This window comes from Papaver somniferum, chromosome 7 (genome assembly GCF_003573695.1).
Source record: "Papaver somniferum cultivar HN1 chromosome 7, ASM357369v1, whole genome shotgun sequence".
Classification (NCBI taxonomy): domain Eukaryota; kingdom Viridiplantae; phylum Streptophyta; class Magnoliopsida; order Ranunculales; family Papaveraceae; genus Papaver; species Papaver somniferum.
The window spans coordinates 40,788,897-40,813,021 of record NC_039364.1 but is presented as its reverse complement, the minus strand read 5'-3'; the positions used below and the strand labels follow the sequence as shown (position 1 = coordinate 40,813,021).

Here is a 24,125-nt window from a genome sequence, read left to right as displayed (position 1 = left end):
AAAAAAAAAAAAAACACAACCACACGCACTATCAACATCCTCTGGTGTATCGTGTCAAAACATCCTCAGGTGTAAAACCAGACTAGACCAGATTCTAGAACAATCCTGCAGTAAAACCCTAGGGACATGATCGTCCTAAAAAAATCAAATCCCAGCTAAAAAATTTCATCCCGCCCTCCAATTTTCGATACTCATAGAAAAAAAGGCACGGATCGATGACGTGTTAACATCTCCGAACCGTCGATTACAATCCAAACTCAAAAACCCAAATATAATATTTCAGATTATAATGAACCAACATCATTGGCTAATAGAAAAGCATACGGATCACTGACGTGTCAAACAACTACCCGTTCGATTATAATTTCAAGACAAACTTTACTCGGATCACTGAATGAAATTTCATTTCTGAATTTCATTATAAATATCCCCACCCCCCCAAATCACCATTCTACCTCCCACCTATTTTCAGAGAAATTCTCAAAATTCTCAAAACTCTCTAGATCTGTTTCTGCTTCTTCTTCTTCTCTATTGTAATCCAGTTTTCAGAATTTCATTTTTCAACAATGGAAGGAGCAGCAGCAGTACCAAAGGTTGGCAAGGGAGGTAGAAAGGGTGGTGAAAGGAAGAAAGCTGTAACAAAATCAGTGAAAGCTGGTTTAACTTTCCCAGTTGGAAGAATGGCTCGTTACTTGAAGAAAGGTCGCTATGCTGAACGTGTTGGATCTGGTGCTCCTGTTTATCTTGCTGCTGTTCTTGAGTATCTCGCTGCTGAGGTATAAAAAAAAACTAAACCCAAACCCTAATTTCTATGTTTGATTTCTAGTCTTTTAGCTAAAATTTCCTTAGGGTTTTGGTTAAACTGAGTATTGTAGATCTGGGTTTTCGTTTAATTTTGTGTTGATTTTGATTTTGGTTTTGGTTTCGTTTGAAATTTTTGTTGATTAGGTTTTGGAATTAGCTGGAAATGCTGCAAAGGATAACAAGAAGTCAAGGATCATCCCAAGGCATCTGTGTTTGGCTATAAGGAATGATCAAGAGTTGGGGAAATTACTTGCTGGTGTTACTATTGCTAGTGGTGGTGTTCTACCAAACATCAATGCTGTTTTGTTGCCAAAGAAGGTTGATAAGGCTGAGAAATCATCTGCAACTCCACCTAAATCTCCAGGGAAAGCTTCTAAGAAGGCTGCAGCAGCTTAAGGGTGGTGGTGACTTCATTCTCGTAGTATTAACACGTCTGGGTGGTAGTGGTGGTAGTATTATCAGTAGTAGTAGGAGTATTAAAAGAGTAAGAAAGCAAAATGTAGTGAAATCTATAGTAAGATTTTCATTTTCATCATAACTATTAGTATCTGTATGGAGGATTAGAGCATCTATCTGTGTATGTAGCTCGTTAACAGCATCCTTCTTCCTAATATGAAAAAGCAACATGGTTACATGTTTTTTGATGAATCTCAGTTGATTTTTTTATTTCATTCAGTACTGCTCTTTAATGAATGAATCAACATAAATCTGCACCTTCAATTAGCCTTAAAATTGCAGTCCTGTGGAATTCTCAGGATGCACCCTTGTCTTGACTAAACCCTGGGCTCTCTTTCAGTGGATTAGAGTTTGGCAAGGTTGCCCTAGTCCATGAGCCCTGGTGGTGCAATACCCGAATAGCAATTAGAGGGAGAAGCCAATATAAATTGTTGAGTCTATAAATTGTGATTAACCGTTGTAATTAATCTCTTATAAGTTCTTGCACGGCATAATCGTTTCAAGAAAGTTAAGAAGAGAGCTTCAAGAAAGAAACAGAGTTTCAATAAATTTACAGAGACAGAAGGAGAGAATGGAGAAGGGATCAAAAGTGGATCAACTTGATCCAATAATCAATAATCGTTTGGCAGATCTTAATCTTGGGAACAGTAACAATAATGGGTCTGTAAATTTAACAACAAATCGGTGTTCGAAATGTGGTAGTAGTACTATGAAGAGACCACGATTATCATCATCTTGTTTAGAGAACCCTAATGATCAAGAATTAATAAGAAACAAGAAGATGAAGATGAAGTTAAGTTCAATTTCAGTTCCTGCATACAAGAAGAAGATGAAGTTGAGTCCTATTTCAATTCCTTCATCGTCATCTTTGGTTAACTCTAATTTGAATTCATCAAGTCAATCGTTTCTTTTATCACCAAAAACTGTTGTTTCTCCATCTCCAGGAACTCCCCCCAAAACTAATATTATTTTCCTTGGTGCCATTTCTTCTTCACAGGCAAACCCTAAGAACCCATCTCCAATTCAACCAACCTCTCTTAACCCTGATTCACCATTCTGGTGGATCTCATCTCGATCTCCATCACCATCCCCTCCTTCCTCTGTTTCATCACACTTCTCTCCTTCCTTTCTTTCACCATCACCATCCCCTCCATCTGTTTCACCACCATTCTCTCCTCCATCTGTTTTACCACCATTCTCTCCTCCATCTGTTTCACCACCATTCTCCCTTCCATCTGTTTCACCACCATTCTCTCCTCCATCTGTTTCATCACCACCATTCTCTCCTCCATCCGTTTCACCACCATTCTCCCCTCCATCTGTTTCATCACCACCAGTTTTTTCTTTCTTAACCCCAAGAAAACCCGGGAAAGAACTCATTCCTTCTGCTTTATCTACGCAATTGAGTAGCCCAAGAATGGAGGGCGCAACGGCAAATAAACCCAATTGTTTTCTTTCACTTTCTTTTGGTTGTGGGTCTAAAGATTCACAATCGTCACTGTCACCATTACCATCACCAACACCATCATCCACTGCAGCAACTGAGAATGAAGGTTCAAAGGCACAAGCTGTGACAGTAAGGCCATGTTTGCCACCGCGTGCTCCTCCTATACGTCGGTGTCTTTCTGATCCTTATTCTTTACCTACCACAACTACTACTGCTGTTGCTCCAACCCCATTCAACAGTAATGATCAGATGAACCAGAATTCGGCGTGTCAGAATACTGTAAGAGGTGGCCATACTCCTCCGGGCGCTGCTTCGGTAAGATTGAATTAAAAAACCGATAAGTTTTTTGTACCTTTTTGTTGAACCAGGAGGTGTACTGTATTTTCTAGCTTTCTTAGTAGAACTAGGCTTACAATTTACGGTAGCATCAACCATGAAATTGAATGATTGCTGCATTTGGATGTTTCATGATTAGTCCCAGTGGCACATTAAGAAGTGGGTTTTATATGTGTCATGAATTTTCAATATAATAAGCCACTGCCTAGTGTTGAAACACTTGAAACACTTACCATTACAACTTTGGATTGAGATTTAACCCCAAAATTTCATGAGTGTATATGTTGTTTACTTATTGCATTAGTACTTTGCCTTTATCTGCACGAGCATAATCACGGTGTTCTTATAACTGGTCATTCTTTTGCAGGTACATAATGTTGTAAGATATGGAAATGCAGTTCAAGAACACATACGCGCTGGTTGCAAGAGAAGGTTCTCGCCAGTGCTTCTTGCATGAGTGCATATTTACCTAATTCTATCAGAAAAAACAGCATTATGTTTTCATCACGGCTCCAGGATCGTCTTCTATTCTTTTCATTTATAATGCATTTGATTCACTTCAACAATTTCATTAACACGATGAGGCTTTCACTGTGGAAACTGCATTGCTGAACCTGTCTTTGAGAGTCACGGTTTGGCTGCTGATATCAACAATCAGGTCCTCTTTCTCCTTTCGAAGCATCAATTAACTTTTCTATCTAAGAAGTTGTTTCGAACTTCGATATTTGTTGTTCATAACGAGGTCGCAGGAGGTTGTGGCAAATGAAAATGTCAGTTCAATTTGAGAGAGATGAGAGACACTATGAGAAGCAGAAACAAGTTGTGTTTGCCATTACCGAAATGCTTTTGTAGTTTGTTTTTTCTTTTATTGTAGGTTGCTGTTTTTTTTGTTGTTAAGCTTTCATGTCCAGATTTCTGTTTTGAAGTAAAAGATTAATGAGTTTCAAGATACTTGTAATACTGATAAGATTGTTAAGAAACTTGGTGGATGACTTGGTTTACTAATCAATTTCACTGAGTCATTGAGTTAGATTGAAGCCTACTGTTGTTTTATGCAAGATATTCATATGCTAGCTGATTGGCATTTTTCACATTGTAAGATATACTGTTTAGATATGCTGCCTAGTATTCTGAAAGCAAATTTCAGACATCATTATGGCTGCCCAGGAAGTGGCCCTTACTCCAATCCGTAAAAAAAAAATCTTCTTCTGTTATGGGCTCCTTGTAAAGGTTGTAAAGTGTGAACTATTTGGCTCTCCCTGGATCAGCATAAGCCGAGGCAAGGTTCATTTGGCAAAAGAAAAGGGAAAAAAAAAGAATCATATAGCATCACAAACTACACTAGCATCATCATCTTATTAAATTGGTCTTCAAATAGATAATTAATAGCATCATTATCGATTATCCTCCTTTATTCTTTTGGATCCAGTTTGCAAATTCCATTGATTAATGATGAAATCACACAGGTAAGAAAAAAAATGAAGATTAATGATGGAAAAAGGCCATCTGAAACCCTTTCTCAAAGACCTTGACCGGGTTCTCTGGTTGGAATCAAAACCAAAGGTAGATCTTGATCTCTTAGGTAGATTTGAAGCAAGGAAAACTAAATCTGAAAAACAAAGACGATGAAGAGTAGTCTCTAGCAATAAACCAGATTGAATATTTGATAGATGGAAGAGGTGGGTAATGTCTTCAAGTGGCTTTCTGTTTCTCTTCCTGATATTAATCGAAGATTTTGATATTGCAGATTTTGTACTGACTAGATTAGTAGTTTGCTTGGATGAAGCAATTGGTATGAGATTCTCCTTGTTGTTGTTGTATTGAGAAGTACTGGAAGAGATGGACTCCATTTTCTGTAAGATTTAGAGAAATGGAAATGGAGAACCAGAGAGGGATTGGGAGGATAAGCAAGGAAGTGGTATTTGTAATTGAAGCGGGTTGCATTTGGGTTTCTGGAGGGGAGATTCAAGTTTTCAGTTTTCATTTTCAGAATTAGAAAAAGGAGGGAGAAGGATTTCTTCACTAATTTGGGGATTTTGGAATTTTAATATTCAATGAAGAGGGAAATTTCAATTTTAGATTCTCCAGTTTTTACTTTTACGAATTCTGATATTTCCCAAATTTTGAAACCAGTCTAGACTTCCCGCCTTGGCGCTACTTTCATTTTGTGTTGGACTTTTAGTCAAAATAATTACTACATTTGGTACATTTACCAATCCCAGCATTTACTCCTTTGGAAAGGGTTGAAAACCAGCCGTAAGAATATCTAAATCGGAGCTTTTCTTCGTTGGGCACTTCGGGCAAAGAGTTGGACAAATCAATCCATGTGCCATAGAATCCCCGGTAGATTCTCCCGGTAAACCTATCATTATTGTAACATTTTACTCCGTTGCAAATTTCAATAAAGATTTCGATTCGAGAGAGAAACAGAAAGGGGAGAGAGATTCCGATTTCAGTTTTGACTTTTCAAAGTAAAATCTGAAATTTCGAGAATTTTGAAACGAATTTATTGGCTTTGCCGCTTTAGACTTCGCGGTATTTTTGTGCATAAAAGAATTTAGCGGGTAAAATCGAAGGTGCAGAAATATGACATCTGGTCAGGCAAATCTACTAATTCTAGCACCAACATTACACTCCTTCACTTGCACACCAGAGCCTTCTGTGACTCTGTCATTGGGTACTTCTAGAGTTCGACAATTCACTCCATACCTGACTCCAGTACAATGCATGCTGTCGCTCAAGCTGAAAATGTTCAGAATTAAAATGTGCACGACCCCCCAATAAATCTACTGATGGCAGACTTATGTCTAAGTTATGTCTAAAGTCTAAACTCTCTTGACGTATAAGCCACAAGGTGTGACTGAGACCACAAGGGAGGAACAGATCTCCGATACTCGCTGGAGAGGACGACAAATGCGTTAAAATGTAATGTAATTGTATGACAAAATATTGCTGGCTCTTATCAATCATGTAACCTAGTGGAAGCAAAAGTGGTTAGTGGGAGCGAGTGACTCCCCATTAACCAAAGAAATAAGCAGTAAGATGTGTATATATGCATTCCTATTAACATTACAAGCACGTTCTGTCTTGAAAACTATTTCAGATTACAATCACTTCTGAATTCAAGTAGTAATATGATTGTGCCAGAAAGTAACCGCTGCCGCGAGCAGATTAACAACAGCAGTCCATGAACGGAAGTATGGCCACATCCTGCAGTTTGTCATGAGTAGGTACGCACATAATTAAGTATATAAAAAGGTGAATTTGGCCTTGTATATGTTTGAAAGGTGAAGCAGAAACAGTTTACCATCAGAGGATCATTTGTTGTATCAGCAGATCAAACTTGAAGATCCCGCTGCAACATGCGTGCAGCAAACCTCTGAACGGCACGGATGTTTTAGTTATTAAGGAAAACACAAGTTCAAATAATATGGGTTGGCAAGTCCAGATCAGTATTCATTAAAAAAATAAAAACTCGAAGGATATCTTCTCTTCGTAGACTGGATGGTTCAGCATCAACAGATTATTGTTGTTGACGATAGCACGAACCAGTATCTCTTTGGCTTCCTCATGCTTCTTTTTCAGCATGTTGCAAATCTGAATAGAACAAAGCAGCTCATTAAACCTCCTAACTTGAGTACTATGAACCCCAATCACGTGATTTTGTCGGGAGATGATCATCCTATAATTTGTTGTAGACTTACAGAGTCCATAAAAATAACATATTAGTTATTTAACCTATGTTAAACATAGGTGACCAAAAACAATGAGGGTGTTGTTTGAAAATGTTTTAAAACTTAATCAAAGAACAAATAATTATAGGGTAAAATGACTAGGGTTGACTTACATCTTCGAGCTCTTTCGTATAAGCTTCAGCCTTTTCAGCAATTCCATCATTCTCCATTGTTAAAGGAACTCCGAATGTTGATAACCTTGAATCCAGAGTGAATTCAACTGTGGAGGTCGATTGGTAACTACTGCTCTGTAGAGTCTGAGCATAGGTAACATAGCCAGGTAAGCCAAAGAAACAAGGAAGACAGCTTTGATATCATCCACCACACACTGATTCAGTAAATAGTATTTCTATGACTTACTAATGACTTTTCAAATTTTTCAGAAGCCTCGTTAGGTTTCCTGCAAATATCAAGAAAGGGCGTTTTAGCATTTTTATGGATCATGTTGGACAGTAATTGAACCTTAAGAGTTATTCTAAAAATTTGACAAGCAACCTGCTATCATTAGGTGACTCAGCAAAACGTTTAAACGGATATGAAGCCGCTGGATCTGCATCGGACCCCTGCAAGATCCTCAGAAATCTTAAACTAAAATACATATGAGAGTATTTTAGATCAGGAAAAAGCGATGAAGATTCAAAACTTATTGACTGTTTATCTGTTTGATCACCAGAAGCTACTAAACAGGAAAAAATGAATATAGGTTCTCCTTTTTCAAATAACTCTTTCACGTCTCAAAGGAGTAAACAAAAATAAATACTAGATGTACCTCAATGTTCTTTCGCTTCAAAGATGGGCTTGACAATCCATACTTCTGTAGACCAAGAGAATGAACGATCTCAGACGTTGCATTTATGCTCACTCCTGGGTTTCCTACTCTGGGACTTAATGACTTTATTTCTCTTGGAACATTGGAATGTGGTAGATCATTCTTGGATGTCATAGGCCTAAAAGAAGATGTAGATCAAAGGGAATTTACTTTATGATAACTCGGAAAAGACAATAAGGGAAGGACGATGAAAGGTAAGGCATACCTAGAAACTTTCAAGCAAGGATTATCAGGCGTCTTCTTCAGAACATTTGAAGGAGATTTATCATTTTTTGTAGAAGCAATGCTTTTGTTGCTTCTTATAGGTGCAATGCTTGATACTGGAAGTCTAGGATTTACACACTTTAGAGAGCCAGATTTAGATTTCTGCTGGAGTAACCTGGAGGGATGATCTTGCGAACTGCAAGAAGCTCATGTCAGAATCATAACTCTCACGAGTTACAGCATTTTCATGGTCGTTTGCATAAATGGAAAAATCAGAACTCAAGGCAAGCATTACCCAGATATATTATGTTGAATATCATTCTTAACACTTTCTGGTGCAATAGGTAGAGCTTTTCTTCTTGTATCAGATGAACAAGAAGCTCTAGCCCTCTGATTCACAACTTTAGTGTTCTCGTTACCAATATGCAGCCTGCATATGAGTTACCAACAAAAGATGTATCATGTGACTCATGCAAATACTAAACATTAACATCGATTCCAGAAGGGGTTACTGAAACAATTTACTACCTCCTTTCATGCACAGGACTAGAACTCGGGGTTTCGGTGCTTTTGCTGTTAGGAAAACAATTTTTTCCTGGAGCTACTGCTGTATTTGCTGGATCGCCAGTTCCATCCGGTTTGCTGAGAGGCTTCAAGTGAATATGCCCAGCACCCTTTTCTTTCACTTGAGCAGGCTTATGAACTTTGGGGTCACTGCATCAGTCATCATTGGCATAAGCAAATGATAACAAAAATGTTAAAACAGCAAGCTAAGCACAGCAAAGATAAGATAATTTCATCCGTATGTAAATTTAAAAAGACAGAAGCAAATGATGAGTAATTTGTTGACACATTAAGCTAAGCTAATCTCAGCAAGGATTGGATTATTTCACTCAAATCTAACACTGACGAGGAGGACTTACCATCTGCATGGTGGGGCCTCAATGGTCAATATCAATAATTATTTCTGTTTAATTCCTAACCAATAGATTGGTGGGGTTTGATTCACCTAAATTTGAATTTCACTCCTCAGAAGATCTATATGTATCGAACTGCTAGTTAATGCATGCCTTCCAGACATGCTTCTCAGAACACATTATGATTGTAAGTCCAGTTGAATTCTCCGTTACCAGGTTCAAATTCTCTTATGTCTAAAAGTAGGTTGCAGCACGAAACCTTTTTGTTATGCTTCAGCCACTTTTCTGATGAATAAACATCTATCCTGTCTTCTACTCGATGCATAAATGGAAATGGAGAAATAAAAGAAATGTAGGGCATTAGCTGACCTATGCAGAGGTGGCAATAGATGCTTTGACACACTTCTGTCTTCTTTCATATGGTGTTTGCTGAGGAGCGTATCCTGTGAGACACTTGCAACAGCAGCATCTTTGACTATATCACTCTGTGCAGAAGCAACAGTATCTGAATCCCCAGTTGAACCAGTATTTTGGGTATCCAACTTTCTAGCAACTGATATGTTAGTTTTCTGTTGCTTTCTAACGTCTAGTGGTGATGAGCATTCTAGGTTAGAAGTGTCAACAAGGTTTGACTCCAATCCAGCCACCATTTTGACACCAATATCTTGTTCCCCACCAATAGTGGATTTTACTTGAGCGTCAGGGGAATGTTCTGCCGTTAACTCTGGAACTGCCTCCTGAATTGAGTCGCTACCAGACACAGACGATATGCATAAATCTTGGGTAGAATGTTGATAACGTTGTTCTGTAGGCACTGTCCCCTCCATCTCCTGACCAAGTTGGTTGGTTACCTTTGTGCAGATATTTCCTTCTTTCTCTAGAGATGTTGCTCCATGAGGCACATTTAGATTTTGCACATTTGCAGATCTAGATGGAGAACAGTTGATTCTTGAATCATCTTTCACAGAGCTACCTCTTGAGTGCACAGCCATTGATGTGGTTACACGCTTCGGTGTAAGAAATTTATCGCTCTCAGTACCTTCAAAGGCATCACTACCTCCACCCAAGTTGCTTCTGGAATATTGAGTCTGTTCATGTAGGAACTCGGATTTCTTTTCCTTGCCAGTTTCTGCACCTGCGTCAGTTTTATTTTCTCCTTCTGTCCAGCTTGAATCTAAATGAAAATTTTCTACCCTGAACGTCATAAAAAGAATACTTTAATAAATGTTATGCAAGCATGGACTAAAATTATAATTTTAACTGCAAAGAGCTTGAAGGCTCAAACAAGTACGATTAAAAAACAATACCAAATCATGTCACCAGGAACCCCATTTAATACCAAATGTAAGAACTTTAATCAAGACACTTACACTTTTAACTTTCCAATATCTGTAGATGTGGAAGGATTACCATCACCTAAGGAATCATCATTCTTAGATCCACCTATTAAGATATCAAGAAACGGTCACACTCTGTAATGAATAAATGTAATAAAATGTCTAGTTTACTTACTAGCCTCAATACCTGCAGCCATGTTTCCCCTAGAACTTTGATTCTTTTGATTTGCATTAATGCCTCCTCCACCCAAGTTGCTTCTGGAATATTGAGTCTGTTCATGTAGGGACCCGGATTTCTTTTCCTTGCCAGTTTCAGCATTTCTGTCTGAATTATTTTCTCCTTCATTCCAGCTTGAATCCAGATCAAAGCTTTCTAACCTGAACATCACAAAAAGAAGAATTAGAAAAAGTTTTGTACAACATGGACTAAAATTACAATTTCAACTACAAACAGGTTGAAGGTTCAAATGCATACTATAAAAAACAAATACAAAATCTATGCACAAAGAACCCCAATGAATACCAAATGAAATAAAAGAACTTCAATTAAGACACTTACCCCTTTAATTTTCCAACATCTGTAGACGTGGAAGGATTCTTATCACTTAAGGAATCATGATTCTCAGAACCACCTATTAAATGTCAAAGCATAAGGACACACACTCTTCTATGAATAAATGTAGAAAGATTGCTAAACTATATACTGGCATCAATACCTGCAGCCTTGTTGCCCCTAGAACTTTGATTTTTTTCATGTTCACGAACGGGATCCAATGCACGGTCAGATGCAGATTCTGCAGTTTTGTCTGATTTCTTTTCTCCTATCTTCGGGCTTGAATCCAAATCAAAACTATCCAACCTGAATGTCAGGCCAGACAGTACGGATGTGTTTAAGACAGTATGCTACAGTCACATGATAGTATACTGGCTGACTTAGTCAATTTACATAGAACGGTGAAATGAAGAATTTGTTTGGGTAATAAGATACTGACGCATTAAAATCAAAACTGAAGTTGAAGCGATCTTGCTTGTTATCAAATTTTCCACTCTCTAACTCCTTTCCATTTGTTTCATTGGGTTTCCCAGGCCTTCTAGGTGGACTTGAGAAATCCAGATCTGGCATGCTTATTTTGAAGGATGATGGTATATTGCCAAAGTCGCCATCAAGAGCAAAATCCATATCCCTGGAAAAATCACTGCTGCGTAAGTAAAGTCTACAAGATTTTGTTTTCTCCGTCATATTACTGAATCAGAGATATCAGTCATATGGTGAAAAACCTTTATAATCCATACGTACAAGTTTGATTGACATAAACAATTCTGTAGGAATCCCACTATTACAAAATAGATAGGTAATGAGAAGAGTAAGATTAAGTGCAATTATAACTGGATAAACCATCCAAGACTAGAAAATGAACTAAAAAGAAACACTACAATCACGCTTTTAAGTGAAGCAACATTACTTAAACGAACCGACGTTACTGGATCGATGTTCATTTTCAACAGTATGTAATTAATAAAATGAAATATCATGCTCTTAAGAATTGAAATCACTTACAGTTTGTCAAAGTTGAAGTTGCTTTTTTTGCCCTTGGAACCCTTGGAAAGTGATGGAGAGGTAAAATCCATAGCATCATCCTCTGCCCCTGATACTGATTTCCAGGAACTGAAAAAATCCTTTCCAATTTCTTCATCTGTGACATCGTGAGTGTGAATATCATAGCAGAACTAATTTCAAGAACAGATACATATCACTGCACGTTGGTACCGTACCTAAAGACTTGGAAAGTAAGTAAATTTACATGATTCATTTTTCAGAAAAGATATATTAACTTACATATGCCTAACATTGCCTACATATGGAAACAGGACAGTTGGCTGATAAGTGGCACTAAGAACCTGACTCTTACTCACTATCCTACAGACTGTTTACGAATTGGTCAACCCAGCACAGGTCAAAATATTGGTCATCAAGAAAAGAAATTCTTTCATCAGAAAGGGGCAACAGAAAACATACCTAGCAGTGAACTTTTAGTTTTGCAATTACTAGCAGCTTCCTTGGGTGATTCCACCATCCTCACATGTAGGTAGCTTGAATTATGTCCAACCTCTGCAAACTAACAAAATGTGAGCTGACAGAATTTACTTAAGATACATGAAGTCATCAGAAAAACATACATGAAGCAACAGCTATGCAAGCAAGCAAACAACCGAAAGTACCCTAGTTGTATTTACGAAAATATGAAAGCAAGGTAATCTAATTCAGCCTTTCAAACCTATGAATTATAGTGGCTGAAAATAAGCCTGACGTGCCAGAATTTAGACCAGCAAGCAGTACAGTTTATATCCCAAATGTAAGATATTACAGATGCTACTTCTTGTATGTAGTTTCACTTTCTCAGTGAGTACTAGTTGTCTAAACCAAAAGCCTGACAGAAAAAAAAAACAGAACTATGAAACAATTCACTTATAGTAGAGTTGTAATTTCATTTTCTCAGAGAGTACTAGTTGTCTAAACCAAAAGCCTGACAGCAAAAAAAAAAAAGAACTATGAAACAATTCACTTGTAGTAGTTATCAGCTGACCATATTATTTCTGGCAAGTACAACCAAATTCACCATTGCAAGTTTCACATCAAACTATCTTTAAACAACTTTCTTGATACACTTGATCTAGAAAAGTAATACATTGCTTTTTTGCTCCACTGAGTCAGTCCTAACTTATATAACTGAGCTCTGAGGTTTAATTTTGGAGGAACTTAGCATGCAATTTATTACAAATCTCAGGAGTCATGGGTACACAAAATACTCCTTCCCACATACAGCCTTTACTAGTAACAACAACAATTCTACAGAAAAGTAAAACATTGAGCTCATAAACAGAATACTTTCACAGAACTGTGGAAGGTCAGTGTTGGCGTCTTTAAACCCTGAAACCCTAAATTTGGATCACTGAGAGATTCGAATATTTTTCCGTGAAATTCCCAAGTAAATTTAGGAGAAAAAGAAAATCAAACTAATCTTTTCAGAAATGAACTGAAACTACTGACTAATCAGATTTCAACTAAATGAAATACTGGAGGAAGAGGAACCAGATTTTGTTATTTCTATGTCAACAATACAGAAACAGAATTTTTCCCTCTTAAAACTTCCAAATAATTCATGATATAGTGAAAATCAGGCTGAAATTCTGTTAACATTCATTGATCATAACATGTTCTTGGTATGGAAATGCATATCAAACATTGATCGTCATCATCGATGTAAAATTAGTTCGCTGAAAATCGTTGGAACTTAAATCTAATCGAAGAAATTACAGAATTGAAAGATAAATTTCGAACAACTTAACAAACTATTACTTCCTGATTTTCTCATACATTTTAGTACTGAAATGCTTAGAGTTAATCATATCTATTCAATCGTCATATCAAAATGAAGTTAATATTATCTAAATCATATTATAGTCGAATCATTTCAAAAATCAAGATAATCGTTCATCTATGACCTATGACGAATCAGATGTGTGTGTACGAGACACAGAGATAGAGATGAAAGATTAACGGAGAGATTCAACGAAAACTTACTTCAATAAACTGGATCTGAAAATTATATGTAGATGAAACAGATATCTGAGTTAACGATTGAGAATGTTCACCAAGTCGGTGGAGTAGAGCGAAGAAAAATAGAGATATAGCTTTCTCTCAGAACCGAAGGAAGATAGAGAACTGAATGAAAATGTTTGAATCTCGTTTTGATTTATAGGAAAAATAAATATTGACCAAATTATCCTTATAAAGGAAATTGTTTGTTCGCACATAATAATTATTATTATTATTATTTTTTTTTCGGAAAAAGGCTTAAAGCAAGCCTGTCTCAGAACTTTATTAAACTACCTCATTGAAATTGAGGTTTGAAGAGATACAACTAGGTGGTTCATTAACATTCCACCTAAATATGACATCATCATGCATTGCAAACTGACATAAAGCATGAGCAACATGGTTTGCTTATTTTGGCACATGTTGAAATTTAATATCTACAAAAGAAGAAGAGTCATTACGGATCTTCTAAATGACTGATATTATACTCCAAGGTATGCCATGTGTTTCCCCGAGAATCGCTTTAGTGACCCCGCTAGCATCACCTTCGATAATGACTTTAGGAAGGGCTAACCTCTTTGCCAACGAAACACCCAGACTGCAGGCAATGGATTCTGCAAGTAAAGAGGATATAACATCAAAGGTTATAGTTTCACATCCTAAGAAGCAACCTGTATGATCTTGCGCTACTACTCCCGTTGCACCTTTATTAGGAATAAAAGCTGCATTGACATTGATCTTCACATAAGACTCTTCAGGAGGTACTCATGGTTGTGCTTGAGTTGTTACTGTATCATTATCTTGACCATTATCTGAGTTAGACCTGCATAAATCTAAATCTAGTGAAGCCTTTTGCAGAATCAGATTTGAAGAAAATTTCGCACCAGAAAATACCATATCATTTCTCATCTTCCAGATATTCCATAGAACACAAACCCTATACGTAAACTCGAACATTGATAAAGACTCTATCCACAGTTTAAGTATCTCAAATGGATTTCCATTTACTTCACCAGAAACATGACTTAAAACAGCAGAAGCAAAATCCATTTTTGTTATCTGACAATCAAAAAGAAGATGGAAGATTGTTTCTGCTTCCTGATTGCAAAAAGTGCAGGCAACATCACGATTCATGCTTCCTTTTTTGCAGATTTTGTTTAACTGCAATCCCATTATTTAATATTCTTTATACAAAGATTAGGATTTTTGGCAATATTCCAGACAACGACCAGAATTTCTTCCAAGGAAATTGAGAGCATGAAGATGAAACTGAGATATTTTGCGAGAGAAGATGATAACATGAATTTGCTGAGAATTTACCTGATGGAGAGCAAGCCCATGTTAGAATATCTTCATCTTGTGGACTTAGGACAATGGCAGTGATCTTTTGAACAATATCTGGAGGAAATGTGGATTCTAACAAATTTAAATTCCAAGTGTTTGTGTCTTGCAAAATAAGATCAGAAACTCTATGTAAATTTGAAGGAGATAGGATATTCCTAGGAATAAGATTTCCCAGCAGATTTGGTATCCACAGATCTTCCCAAATCCTAACTTTTTTTCCATTTGAGATTTACCAGAATATTTTACCTTCCAGGATAGATCTAACTTCTAGCATACTATTCCACACGGATGAATTTTTAGGATCTGCATTCACTGTCCAGAAATTGGAATCCTTTAAATATTTTGCTGAAAATAATTGAACCCAAACTGCATCTTCATTCTCTAGAAAACGCCATACCAGTTTGCAAATTTAAGATTTATTGATCAATTCAGCATTGCGAATACCCAAACCTCCAAATTCTTTTAACAAATTTTCCTTTTCCCATTTGAAGAAATGCATTTTCCTTGTCTCAGACGAATGCCCCCACCAAAAACTCCTTATTAATTTGTCTATATGATTTGTAACTCCTTTAGGTAATAAGCAGATTCCCATAAAGAACACTGGAATTGAAGTTAGAGTAGATTTACATAAAACTGTTCTTCCTGCATGATTAGTGAAACGCTGTCTACATCCAGAATATCTATAATTAACCTTATCTGTCAAGAAATTGAAACTTGATATTATGTAATCAGACTTCAAAGAATAAATACCCAAATACTTATCTTCCACATCCATTTCTTTGACCCCAAGATCCTGAATTGACGCCTGTTTTCTTACATCTGAAATTCCTCTACTGAAATGTATAGAAGATTTATTATAATTAATCCTTTGACCAGATAAAGAAGCATATTCCTCTAAAATTTTCTTTAGGTTATTGACATTAACCCTTGAATGTTCACCAAAGAATAGCAGGTCATCCGCGAACATTAAATGGCTTATATTTGGAGCCCATCTATTTAACTTATAACCTTGAAATAAGCCATTATGTTCATGCTGGTGCATAAGAATCGAGCGCCCCTGTGAGAAAATGATAAAGAGAGACGGAGAAAGAGGGCATCCTTGCCTAATTCCTCTATCACTTTTGAAAAATCCTTGAGGTGCACCATTCAGATTTATAGAGAAACTTGCAGATGCAACACATATCATGATAAGATATTTAGCAGTACCTTGTATCCCCATCAGTTGTAGCACGTCTTCTAAAAATTTACAATTCACTCTGTCGTATACTTTCGCCATATCCACTTTTAACGCAAAGTGTCCATTAACAGCATAAGAATTATTCATAGAATGCATTAATTTTTTTGCCACAATGGTATTATCCAGAATTTGTCTTCCTGACACAAAAGCATTTTGAGATCAGCTTGTAAATTTATCCAAGTATGGCCTGATCCTTAAAGATATATTTTTTTCTACAATCTTATACAAAACATTACACAAAGATATCGGCCTATAATCTGATGCAGATTCTGGATTCTTCACTTTAGGAATCAGAGTGATATGAGTATGATTCAGAAGATATGGAAACACATGATACTGAAATATGTCTTTGATTAAATTCATAACATCATTACAAATAATTTGCCAACATTTCTTATAAAAAACTGGAGAAAACCCATCAGGTCCTGGTGCAGTGTACGACCCCATTTTAACAATAACAGACGAAACTTCTTCCTGTGTTGGAGTTCTAGTAATTTCATCATTATCAATTTGTAAAGAAGGACTGAGACTTTGAAGATTAAATGTCCTCTGTTGATTACCAGTTTCCTCTTGGAATAAAGTTTGAAAGTGAACAAGAATTGTAGAAATTTCATCTTGATCTGTTCTCCACGTACCATCATCCATCTTTAAATGAGATATATTATTCTTCCTTCTTCTACGTTGAATATACAAATGAAAATGTCTAGTATTCCTGCCACCATCCTTAGACCACAATTTTTTATCCTTTGGTCCCAGTACGTAGCTTCCATGATTAGATAATCATTCAACTGTGCAGTGATCGTCTTTTCATGATGGATAGTGAGGGTTGTAGGTCTTTTAGATTGAACTCTTAAAAGCTTTGCCTTGAGAATACTAATCTTATGTTTAACACATCCTATTCTTTTTCAACTCCAATTTGTAAGAAATCCACCCAATTTCCTTAACTTAGACTGAATATCTTCATTAGGATCTTGAGACCAACATTCACCAACTTTCTCTAAAAATTCAGGATGAGAAATCCAGTAGGCTTCGAATTTATAATTAGGAGGAGCCCTTGGTAGATTTCTAGATGTATTTAGCAGGATGGGAGCATGATCGCTTGAGATTCTAGATAGATGCAAAACAACAGCAGAATGAAAAGCCACACACCACTCAGGGTTTGCAAGAACACGATCCAAACACTGACGTATAAGACTTCCATAAACTCTTCCATTACTCCAGGTATAAGCAGGACCCGAAAACCCCATATCTAACAGATGATTTTGTTGAATAAAGTTATGAAAGTAAGAAATATTAGAATTAAGAACCGATAATCCTCCAAATTTCTCTTCATCAGACACAATTGCATTGAATCACCAATAAATGCTTTACACCCTTGAAAGTTTTGCACATAACTGGTTAGAGAAGACCAAAATCTTGCTCTCTGATTTGAAATAGGAGGACCATATATGCATAACAAGTGCCAAGATTGACAGGGGCCTTCACCACGAACCAGAGCATGAATCAGGTTTGAAGATTTGGAGATGATTTCAATATTGATTTCTTCTTTCCATAAAAGCCAGAGACCCCCACTTCTACCAACTGATGAAACAATACAATGACTTTCAAATCCAAATTGATCAACTCTTTGAGACGAGATTTCTTCAGACATCTTAGTCTCTGATAAGAAAACAATGGAAGGACTTGTTCCTCTGAGGAATGATTGTAAAGTTCGAGTTGTTGGGCTATTCCTCAAACCCCAACAATTCCAACTAAACATTAACATTTATCATGCGGCATTTGAGGAATAGCCGCCTTACCATTTGCATATATGGATTTTGAAGAATACTTTCTTTGTATTTTTTGTTTAGGAGAATTCCTTCTAATATATTCCTCATCTTGACTTCTTTTAGAATTCTGAGAACCACTGTTTCCTTCTATGAAAGTTGAAGAGGATTGTCCTTGAGATATTGCCTGTAACTGCCATTCATGATAGTTTGAAATATCTTTTGGTAACGGTTTAGCAACCACCTTCTTCATCCTCACCAACTCATACATATGGGACTATCGATTATTATGATCATGTTCTTGCAATCTGAAGTTACCCCTATTCATCAAGATATTCATACGAGTTTCTTCAACCTGAAATTCCCTTGAAGAAGAAGAAGATATTCCCCTAGAAGTAGATGTCATTCCTGACTTCCTGGATAGATTATCATTATCTGGATCAACAATATCAGACCTAACACGACCTTGTGGTTGATATCCAAAAACAAAGTTTGTTCTTTCATATCTGTGTTCCACCGATGAAATTACTTCCTCAGTCGCATTGGATTGGGAAGGAGAGAAATTGTTTTGTTGACTGAACATTTCCTCTTGTTTCCCTTGCCGGAGCTTCACCCAAAATATAAATATCTTTGAATTCGGGTACTTCATTAAATTGGGCTTTTGCAGAAACATTAATTGATGGATGATATATCGGTTTTATCATATCCAATGCATGTTGATGAAGATGTTCTGGATGGTTCTGAAAGATAAAATCTTTGTAGCTGCTCACTTTTGGACAAGATCTCATCAGATAACCAATAATACCACAAAAGAGACAGAATTTAGGCAACCTTTCATACTTAATAGTGACAATATACTTGTGATTGTTAGGAAGTGGGAAAGCAATTTTCTGCGGAAGAGGATGTTGTATATCAATGTGAGTTTTAGTTCTAGAAAATTTCTCCCATGTAGTTGCTTCATAAACCGGAATTGGTCGAGTTTCGCCAATTTGAGAGACAAATTCAAGTACAAATATTGCACTTAAATTTTCCACTGGCAGGATATGAATTTGCAGACCAAAATCCATTGTGTTAAACTTGTAATCACATGGTAATTTGCCCAATACGCATCTCTCTAAAGTATATAAATCCTCCTTTATTATCCATGGAATACCCTCCATAATCATATCAGTATCAAACGGGACTCAAATTTTATTCGAAAAGTGTCATCAGTGAAAACTGATACGTAAAATACATGGTTTGTTTTCCATAATTTCTGAAGGATTTCTCTCACTGTGGTTATTTGTTGGTGATAATCTTAAGAACCAAACACATATGATGGTTTAGTTTGGATCCTGGGAAATAAGTATTGATATTGATTGTGGATGAAGACTTTTCTTGGGCAAGAAGATTCACAAAATGCAGTAAAAGATCATTCTGCAAATGAGACTCAAAGTTTTATTGGTTTGAAGACATGATTGACAGGAAGAAAGTGATCTGATTAAGAAACCACAAATGGCTCATAAAGAAAAAGTTCTAGAAAAACTGATAAGGTTAGTTATATTAGCAGTTTTGATCAGGTATGGAATATTTTGAGAATAATGGAAATTTAGTTTTATAGGATTTTCGAGGAATAGATGAATTCAAGTACTGATTCATCAAGTGAATCAGTAATGTGAAAGGATTTAACTTTGTTTAACCAGTGAGATTGTAATGGGGGGAAGATGAAGGTAACTGTCTTTAGATGAAGATAATTGATCGCAGTATATGGATATAACTGTTTTCTCGATGAAGGTAACTAACTTTTCCAAATAATGTTACAGAGAGAAGAGAGAATGTTAGAGTTCTCTTATAAGTGGAGGCGATAACTTTTTCTTCGCACTACCTTTGAGAGTTTAATAAAGCAATCGTTAATAAAGTTCATTGTCAGTCAAGTCAGCTTCAGCCTTTAGGGTCATCAAGGATCAGAAATCTTTAGAGCAGTTCCTATGGATTCAACAAACTTGAAGTTTGTTGTTTGTTGAGTGAGATGGAACATGTAGCGCGCACGTAATGGAAGACTGGGCAATCATGCCACAATCGCTGGCGTTGGAAGGAAGAATGCTGGAGTTGGAAGGTAAAACTCCAGCGCTTGAAGCAAAAATGCCCCTACTTTTCTCTCTTCCAAACCCGATTTTATTTTTTATTATTTGTTTTATTAGTTAAATAATTTGTGGGACCAAACTCTTATTAGTTTATATAAATAAAATCATTAGTGGGACCCAACTCTTGTTAGTTTATATTAATAAAATCACTGGTGGGTCCCTAAAATATCAGATTTTTTTATTTTGCCTTGTTTCCCATAATGAAAAATGCAGTTTGTTCATCCATGTGGCTTAACAAAATAATAAGTTTGTTGATTTCCATAGGAATTGCCCTTAGAACTCGGACAATTAACATGGCCAGATATAGGACAATCAATCCAGACCTTTGATCATTCTCATCTTCATCCCACTACCAATTCCAGTGCTAGAGTCATTCTCCTCTTCACCATCAAGATTGTGACATGTTATGCCCCAAATATGGACAAACCCCTACTGTCCCGGCTGTAGCAAGGTCCGCAAAGATCGCACACCATAAAGCCTTCTTGCAATTTCAGACAGAGAGAGTGTCTTAGCCGGTCCTATAGTGCGGAAAATATATATTCACCATCAATCCGAAGCAAAAAATAAATAAATCCACCTGTAATGTACAAAATCTTGACATCTTCTAGAAATTTCAGTGAATGACTAAGTCTTCAGGGTTCAACATATGGGCCAGAGAAAAAGGGCTAACCAAAGTTATCTTTGACGGAGATTGTTTAAATGTCATCAATACAGTGAATGGAAAACAAACTTAAATTTTATTACAGATGCATTAGAGATTCTTAAACATTTCAATTGTTGGTTTTATGTCTACTCTCATAGAGAAACGAATAATGTAGCTGACGAGATCAACAAATTTTCCTGAAGTTCATCTATATGTCAGAATGGGAAATGAACCTGTTAGTGTGGCTGAGAAATTCCATTCAACTAAATCTAAACAATTTGTAACTACTTTTGAAAAAGCGGGGGTCTAACAACACCACCCAATATTTTGTTTGGAAATCTGAATAGACAAACTCCAATATACTTTCAAGAGAATCAACTAGACAGTTAGACTCAATCTATAAAAAGTATATCAAAGATCTCTTGATTCAATCCGCAATCAGCAAATAGGGATTTGCGAGCCCGATTAAATATAAGAGGATTAACTTGAACGCTACTAAAGACCAATGTTCAAGTGTCAATAAATTCACTCAACAAACCTAAGGTCGGATACAAGAACTGATTGATCTTAACGTACAACCTGTGATATTTCTATTATATAAATAAAATATAATGCGGAAAAGAAATAACACAAACACCAGATTTTGTTAACGAGGAAACCACAAATGCAGAAAAACCCCGGGACCTAGTCCAGAATAAACACACACTGATTATAATCTGTTACACCAAATTCCTACTACCTATTTGGACTAGATGTAATACCTTCTTCAGCACTTGTAGAACTCCTAGAAGAATACCGATTCTCTTTAGAAATTCTTCACACAAATCTTCTAGCAGAACCCGAGGCTCTCTTTAGAAGATACACCACCACGATTGATACGATTCGATATTTTGTTTGCACAAAACACCGGTTTGATTTCCCTTTAGATGTAAATCAAGTTTTTGGAAATATTGTGTTTATTTTGATAAAAACAATTACTAGGTAAAAGTAATATCAAAAAAAACCTGTAGATTAGGGATTATTATACTCTTCAATAAAAGGAAGAGAAACCTAATAACTCTACAACAAGAACAACTAGAATAAATCTAGAGATATCTTGTTTAAAACTTCTCAGGAATTTTTACGAGATGCCTCAAAAGAAGTTTTTCTTTCTAGCCTCCGATTTAGACTAACAAGTGTTGGTATACGATCGGAAACTAAAATCTATCAAAACCTAGGGTTTATGATCAACAACTCTTGAATGGTTTTATATCGGAAGAGAAAACCTTAGAATATACAAGAGGTGAAAAACCTAGATTACAAGTTGTATGATCAATCACGAAGACTAAATACAACTTGTCTTTGTGATCCCTAATACAAAGATTTTTATCTCACTCTTGTTCACGAAGAACAGAAGACGTGGAAAACAACCTGCAGAGCTTACGCTAATTTTCCAAAGGGATGAAAAACGTGTAAACTCGCGAACTCCTTATTTATAATGAACAATAGCTTGGAAGCTAAGCAAAGATATTTTCCTTTTACAAGACTCTCCTAAATATGGGAGTCTTTCCTAAGTTAAAACTCTTGCCAAAATAATTAAATAAATAACTTATTTATCAAAAATTATATTTATGTGAATAAATCACATTTTAACTTAGGCAGGAATCACAAACACTTTAATATGGTAATCGAAAGTGTTTGGACTAATAGCTAACTTGCCTAGATAAGGAAACATCACCAACTTGACCAAAAATCCCTTTTAGTCACGTATTGGGCCCAAGTTCGCGGCCCACTCCAAAGCCCATGGAATGTTTCCTACTAATGAACTTAAATCACTCATAACTTTATCGTTATAACTCGGAATTGAGTGATTCTTGGCTCATTGGATTCACAAGCTCATTCACTATAACATGAGATCCTTTATAGGGATAAAGGTTATTATCACCAAAGTCATGAATCAAATAACCTCAAGTATATATACATAAATGTACATTTACCGTCATAGGAATTGTTCCATAGAGTGAGCATTTATCTCGATAGATTAGAAAGGTATAATTGAACAAGAATCCAAATGAAATAAATCACATACCTTTGTTGATGAAGTACTTGTTTATGTCTTCTTGTAGCCTTCAATCTTCATTCTTTAAGGATAGCTTCGATTCAACTTCTTAGACCTAAACTAGTCCGAAACTATCTTTAGTATGCTAAATCAAGAATGCATTTTGGAAACTAAAATTGACAACTAACTTGACATACCAACGCTAGTGGGTTCAACCGATCAATGCTCTAACAATCTCCCCCTTTGTCAATTTTAGTGAGAAAAACATTTTACATATGGATTGTACTTGACAAAACCAAAAACCTACATGCTTGATTTCTTTGGTTCTTCAACTATGAGTGTGCTCATCCTGTATTTGTTGAAGATCCATCATAGTATTATTACACATCATCAAAGTTTCATTGTCACAACTTTGACAATAATATTACGGTGATATGTATCACTCCCCCTTAGTCAATACTCCATCTCGATCATGGAAACCACTCCCCCTTACACAATGATCCGAAAACCATATGTATTTGTAGTGTGAACTACCTTTGTCAATAAAATTGGCAAAGGTACAAGAACGGGATCATAATGAAATTTCCACAAGAGACATTTCATGACTAAAAGAAAAAACACACATCATCTTAATTTAGATGCAATCATATAGCCGAAGCTATTAGCATTCATCAAGAAGTTTAAATATATATGGTAACCCCTCTAAAATTCCACATCCGCACACCCCGCAAGATATTACCATTAAGCACAAGTTAAAAATAACTCTCCCTCATTTGATGTCATTCCCAAAAGAACAACAAGAGCGACCTTACTCCAGAGAGAAGGATTTATAATGGATCTTAGAAATGCTACAAGGAGATATGATTCAAGAACCAATCATTGAAAGTCTCTCATGAGATCATGTTACTAAAATGTTTAGAACTATCTCATGGTAACAATACACAATATGTGATCATGAAGATCAAGTATTGTGACCATATTTTCTAACATACAAACTTGTATAAACAAGACTTGATATGCTTAGAAGGAAGAATAAACTTTTCCACAAGGATTTACACCAAGAATGGTTACCACAAGAGTATGAAAAAGTTTCTTTGACAATAAAAACCAACATCCATGGCTTTGATAATTGGTTATAACCTGTTGAATTTAGGAATTTCAATCACAAATTAAGTTAGGTAATTAAGACTCATACAAGTGGTATCTAGCCATATGATCACTTCCATATTAACCATATTATTTTTACCATAACTAGTTCAATTGACTTAAATGAACTAGTTAGAGAGTTGTTCAATTGCTATGAGATCTTATG

General features: G+C 36.1%; 3 protein-coding genes across 6 annotated transcripts; 2 read left to right on the top strand and 1 right to left on the bottom strand.

Annotated features, from left to right (window-relative positions):
• The first annotated feature begins 445 nt into the window (after positions 1-445).
• LOC113297071 (protein H2A.5-like) lies at positions 446-1,452 on the top strand. Its single transcript, XM_026545475.1, has 2 exons — positions 446-776; positions 949-1,452. The coding sequence occupies exons 1-2, from the start codon at positions 567-569 to the stop codon at positions 1,198-1,200; spliced, it is 462 nt and encodes a 153-aa protein (XP_026401260.1). The 5' UTR covers positions 446-566; the 3' UTR covers positions 1,201-1,452.
• Positions 1,453-1,794: 342 nt separating this feature from the next.
• LOC113292964 (proline-rich receptor-like protein kinase PERK9) lies at positions 1,795-3,934 on the top strand. The gene is made up of 2 exons (XM_026541761.1): positions 1,795-3,022; positions 3,411-3,934. The coding sequence occupies exons 1-2, from the start codon at positions 1,832-1,834 to the stop codon at positions 3,498-3,500; spliced, it is 1,281 nt and encodes a 426-aa protein (XP_026397546.1). The 5' UTR covers positions 1,795-1,831; the 3' UTR covers positions 3,501-3,934.
• A 2,013-nt stretch (positions 3,935-5,947) lies between these two features.
• On the bottom strand, positions 5,948-13,799 carry LOC113297070 (uncharacterized protein At4g18490-like). Of its 4 annotated transcripts, none has more exons than XM_026545470.1 (19): positions 13,648-13,799; positions 12,082-12,174; positions 11,623-11,758; positions 11,057-11,248; positions 10,781-10,923; positions 10,624-10,696; positions 10,252-10,442; positions 10,098-10,170; positions 9,097-9,921; positions 8,339-8,524; positions 8,106-8,240; positions 7,812-8,006; positions 7,547-7,724; positions 7,273-7,340; positions 7,138-7,177; positions 6,891-7,034; positions 6,530-6,640; positions 6,351-6,437; positions 5,948-6,253 (listed from the first exon to the last, which is right to left on the bottom strand). In XM_026545470.1, exons 2-18 carry the CDS (start codon positions 12,137-12,139, stop codon positions 6,381-6,383), a joined length of 2,805 nt encoding a protein of 934 aa, XP_026401255.1. In that variant the 5' UTR covers positions 12,140-12,174; positions 13,648-13,799; the 3' UTR covers positions 5,948-6,253; positions 6,351-6,380. The 4 variants fall into 4 exon arrangements, with proteins under 4 accessions (XP_026401255.1, XP_026401256.1, XP_026401257.1 ...); XM_026545471.1 differs by having other exon boundaries at positions 12,082-12,181; positions 13,648-13,795; XM_026545472.1 differs by lacking the exon at positions 13,648-13,799 and adding an exon at positions 12,341-12,478.
• Between the last annotated feature and the right edge of the window lie 10,326 nt (positions 13,800-24,125).

Coding starts and splice junctions, on each gene's coding strand:
- LOC113297071 (XM_026545475.1), top strand. CDS start 567: ATGGAAGGAGCAGCAGCAGTACCAAAGGTTGGCAAGGGAGGTAGAAAG. Junction 777..948: donor TTGAGTATCTCGCTGCTGAG/GTATAAAAAAAA, acceptor TTTGTTGATTAG/GTTTTGGAATTAGCTGGAAA.
- LOC113292964 (XM_026541761.1), top strand. CDS start 1,832: ATGGAGAAGGGATCAAAAGTGGATCAACTTGATCCAATAATCAATAAT. Junction 3,023..3,410: donor CTCCTCCGGGCGCTGCTTCG/GTAAGATTGAAT, acceptor ATTCTTTTGCAG/GTACATAATGTTGTAAGATA.
- LOC113297070 (XM_026545470.1), bottom strand. CDS start 12,139: ATGGTGGAATCACCCAAGGAAGCTGCTAGTAATTGCAAAACTAAAAGT. Junction 10,924..11,056: donor TTCAGTTTTGATTTTAATGC/GTCAGTATCTTA, acceptor CCTGACATTCAG/GTTGGATAGTTTTGATTTGG. Junction 8,007..8,105: donor ATTCAACATAATATATCTGG/GTAATGCTTGCC, acceptor AGCTTCTTGCAG/TTCGCAAGATCATCCCTCCA.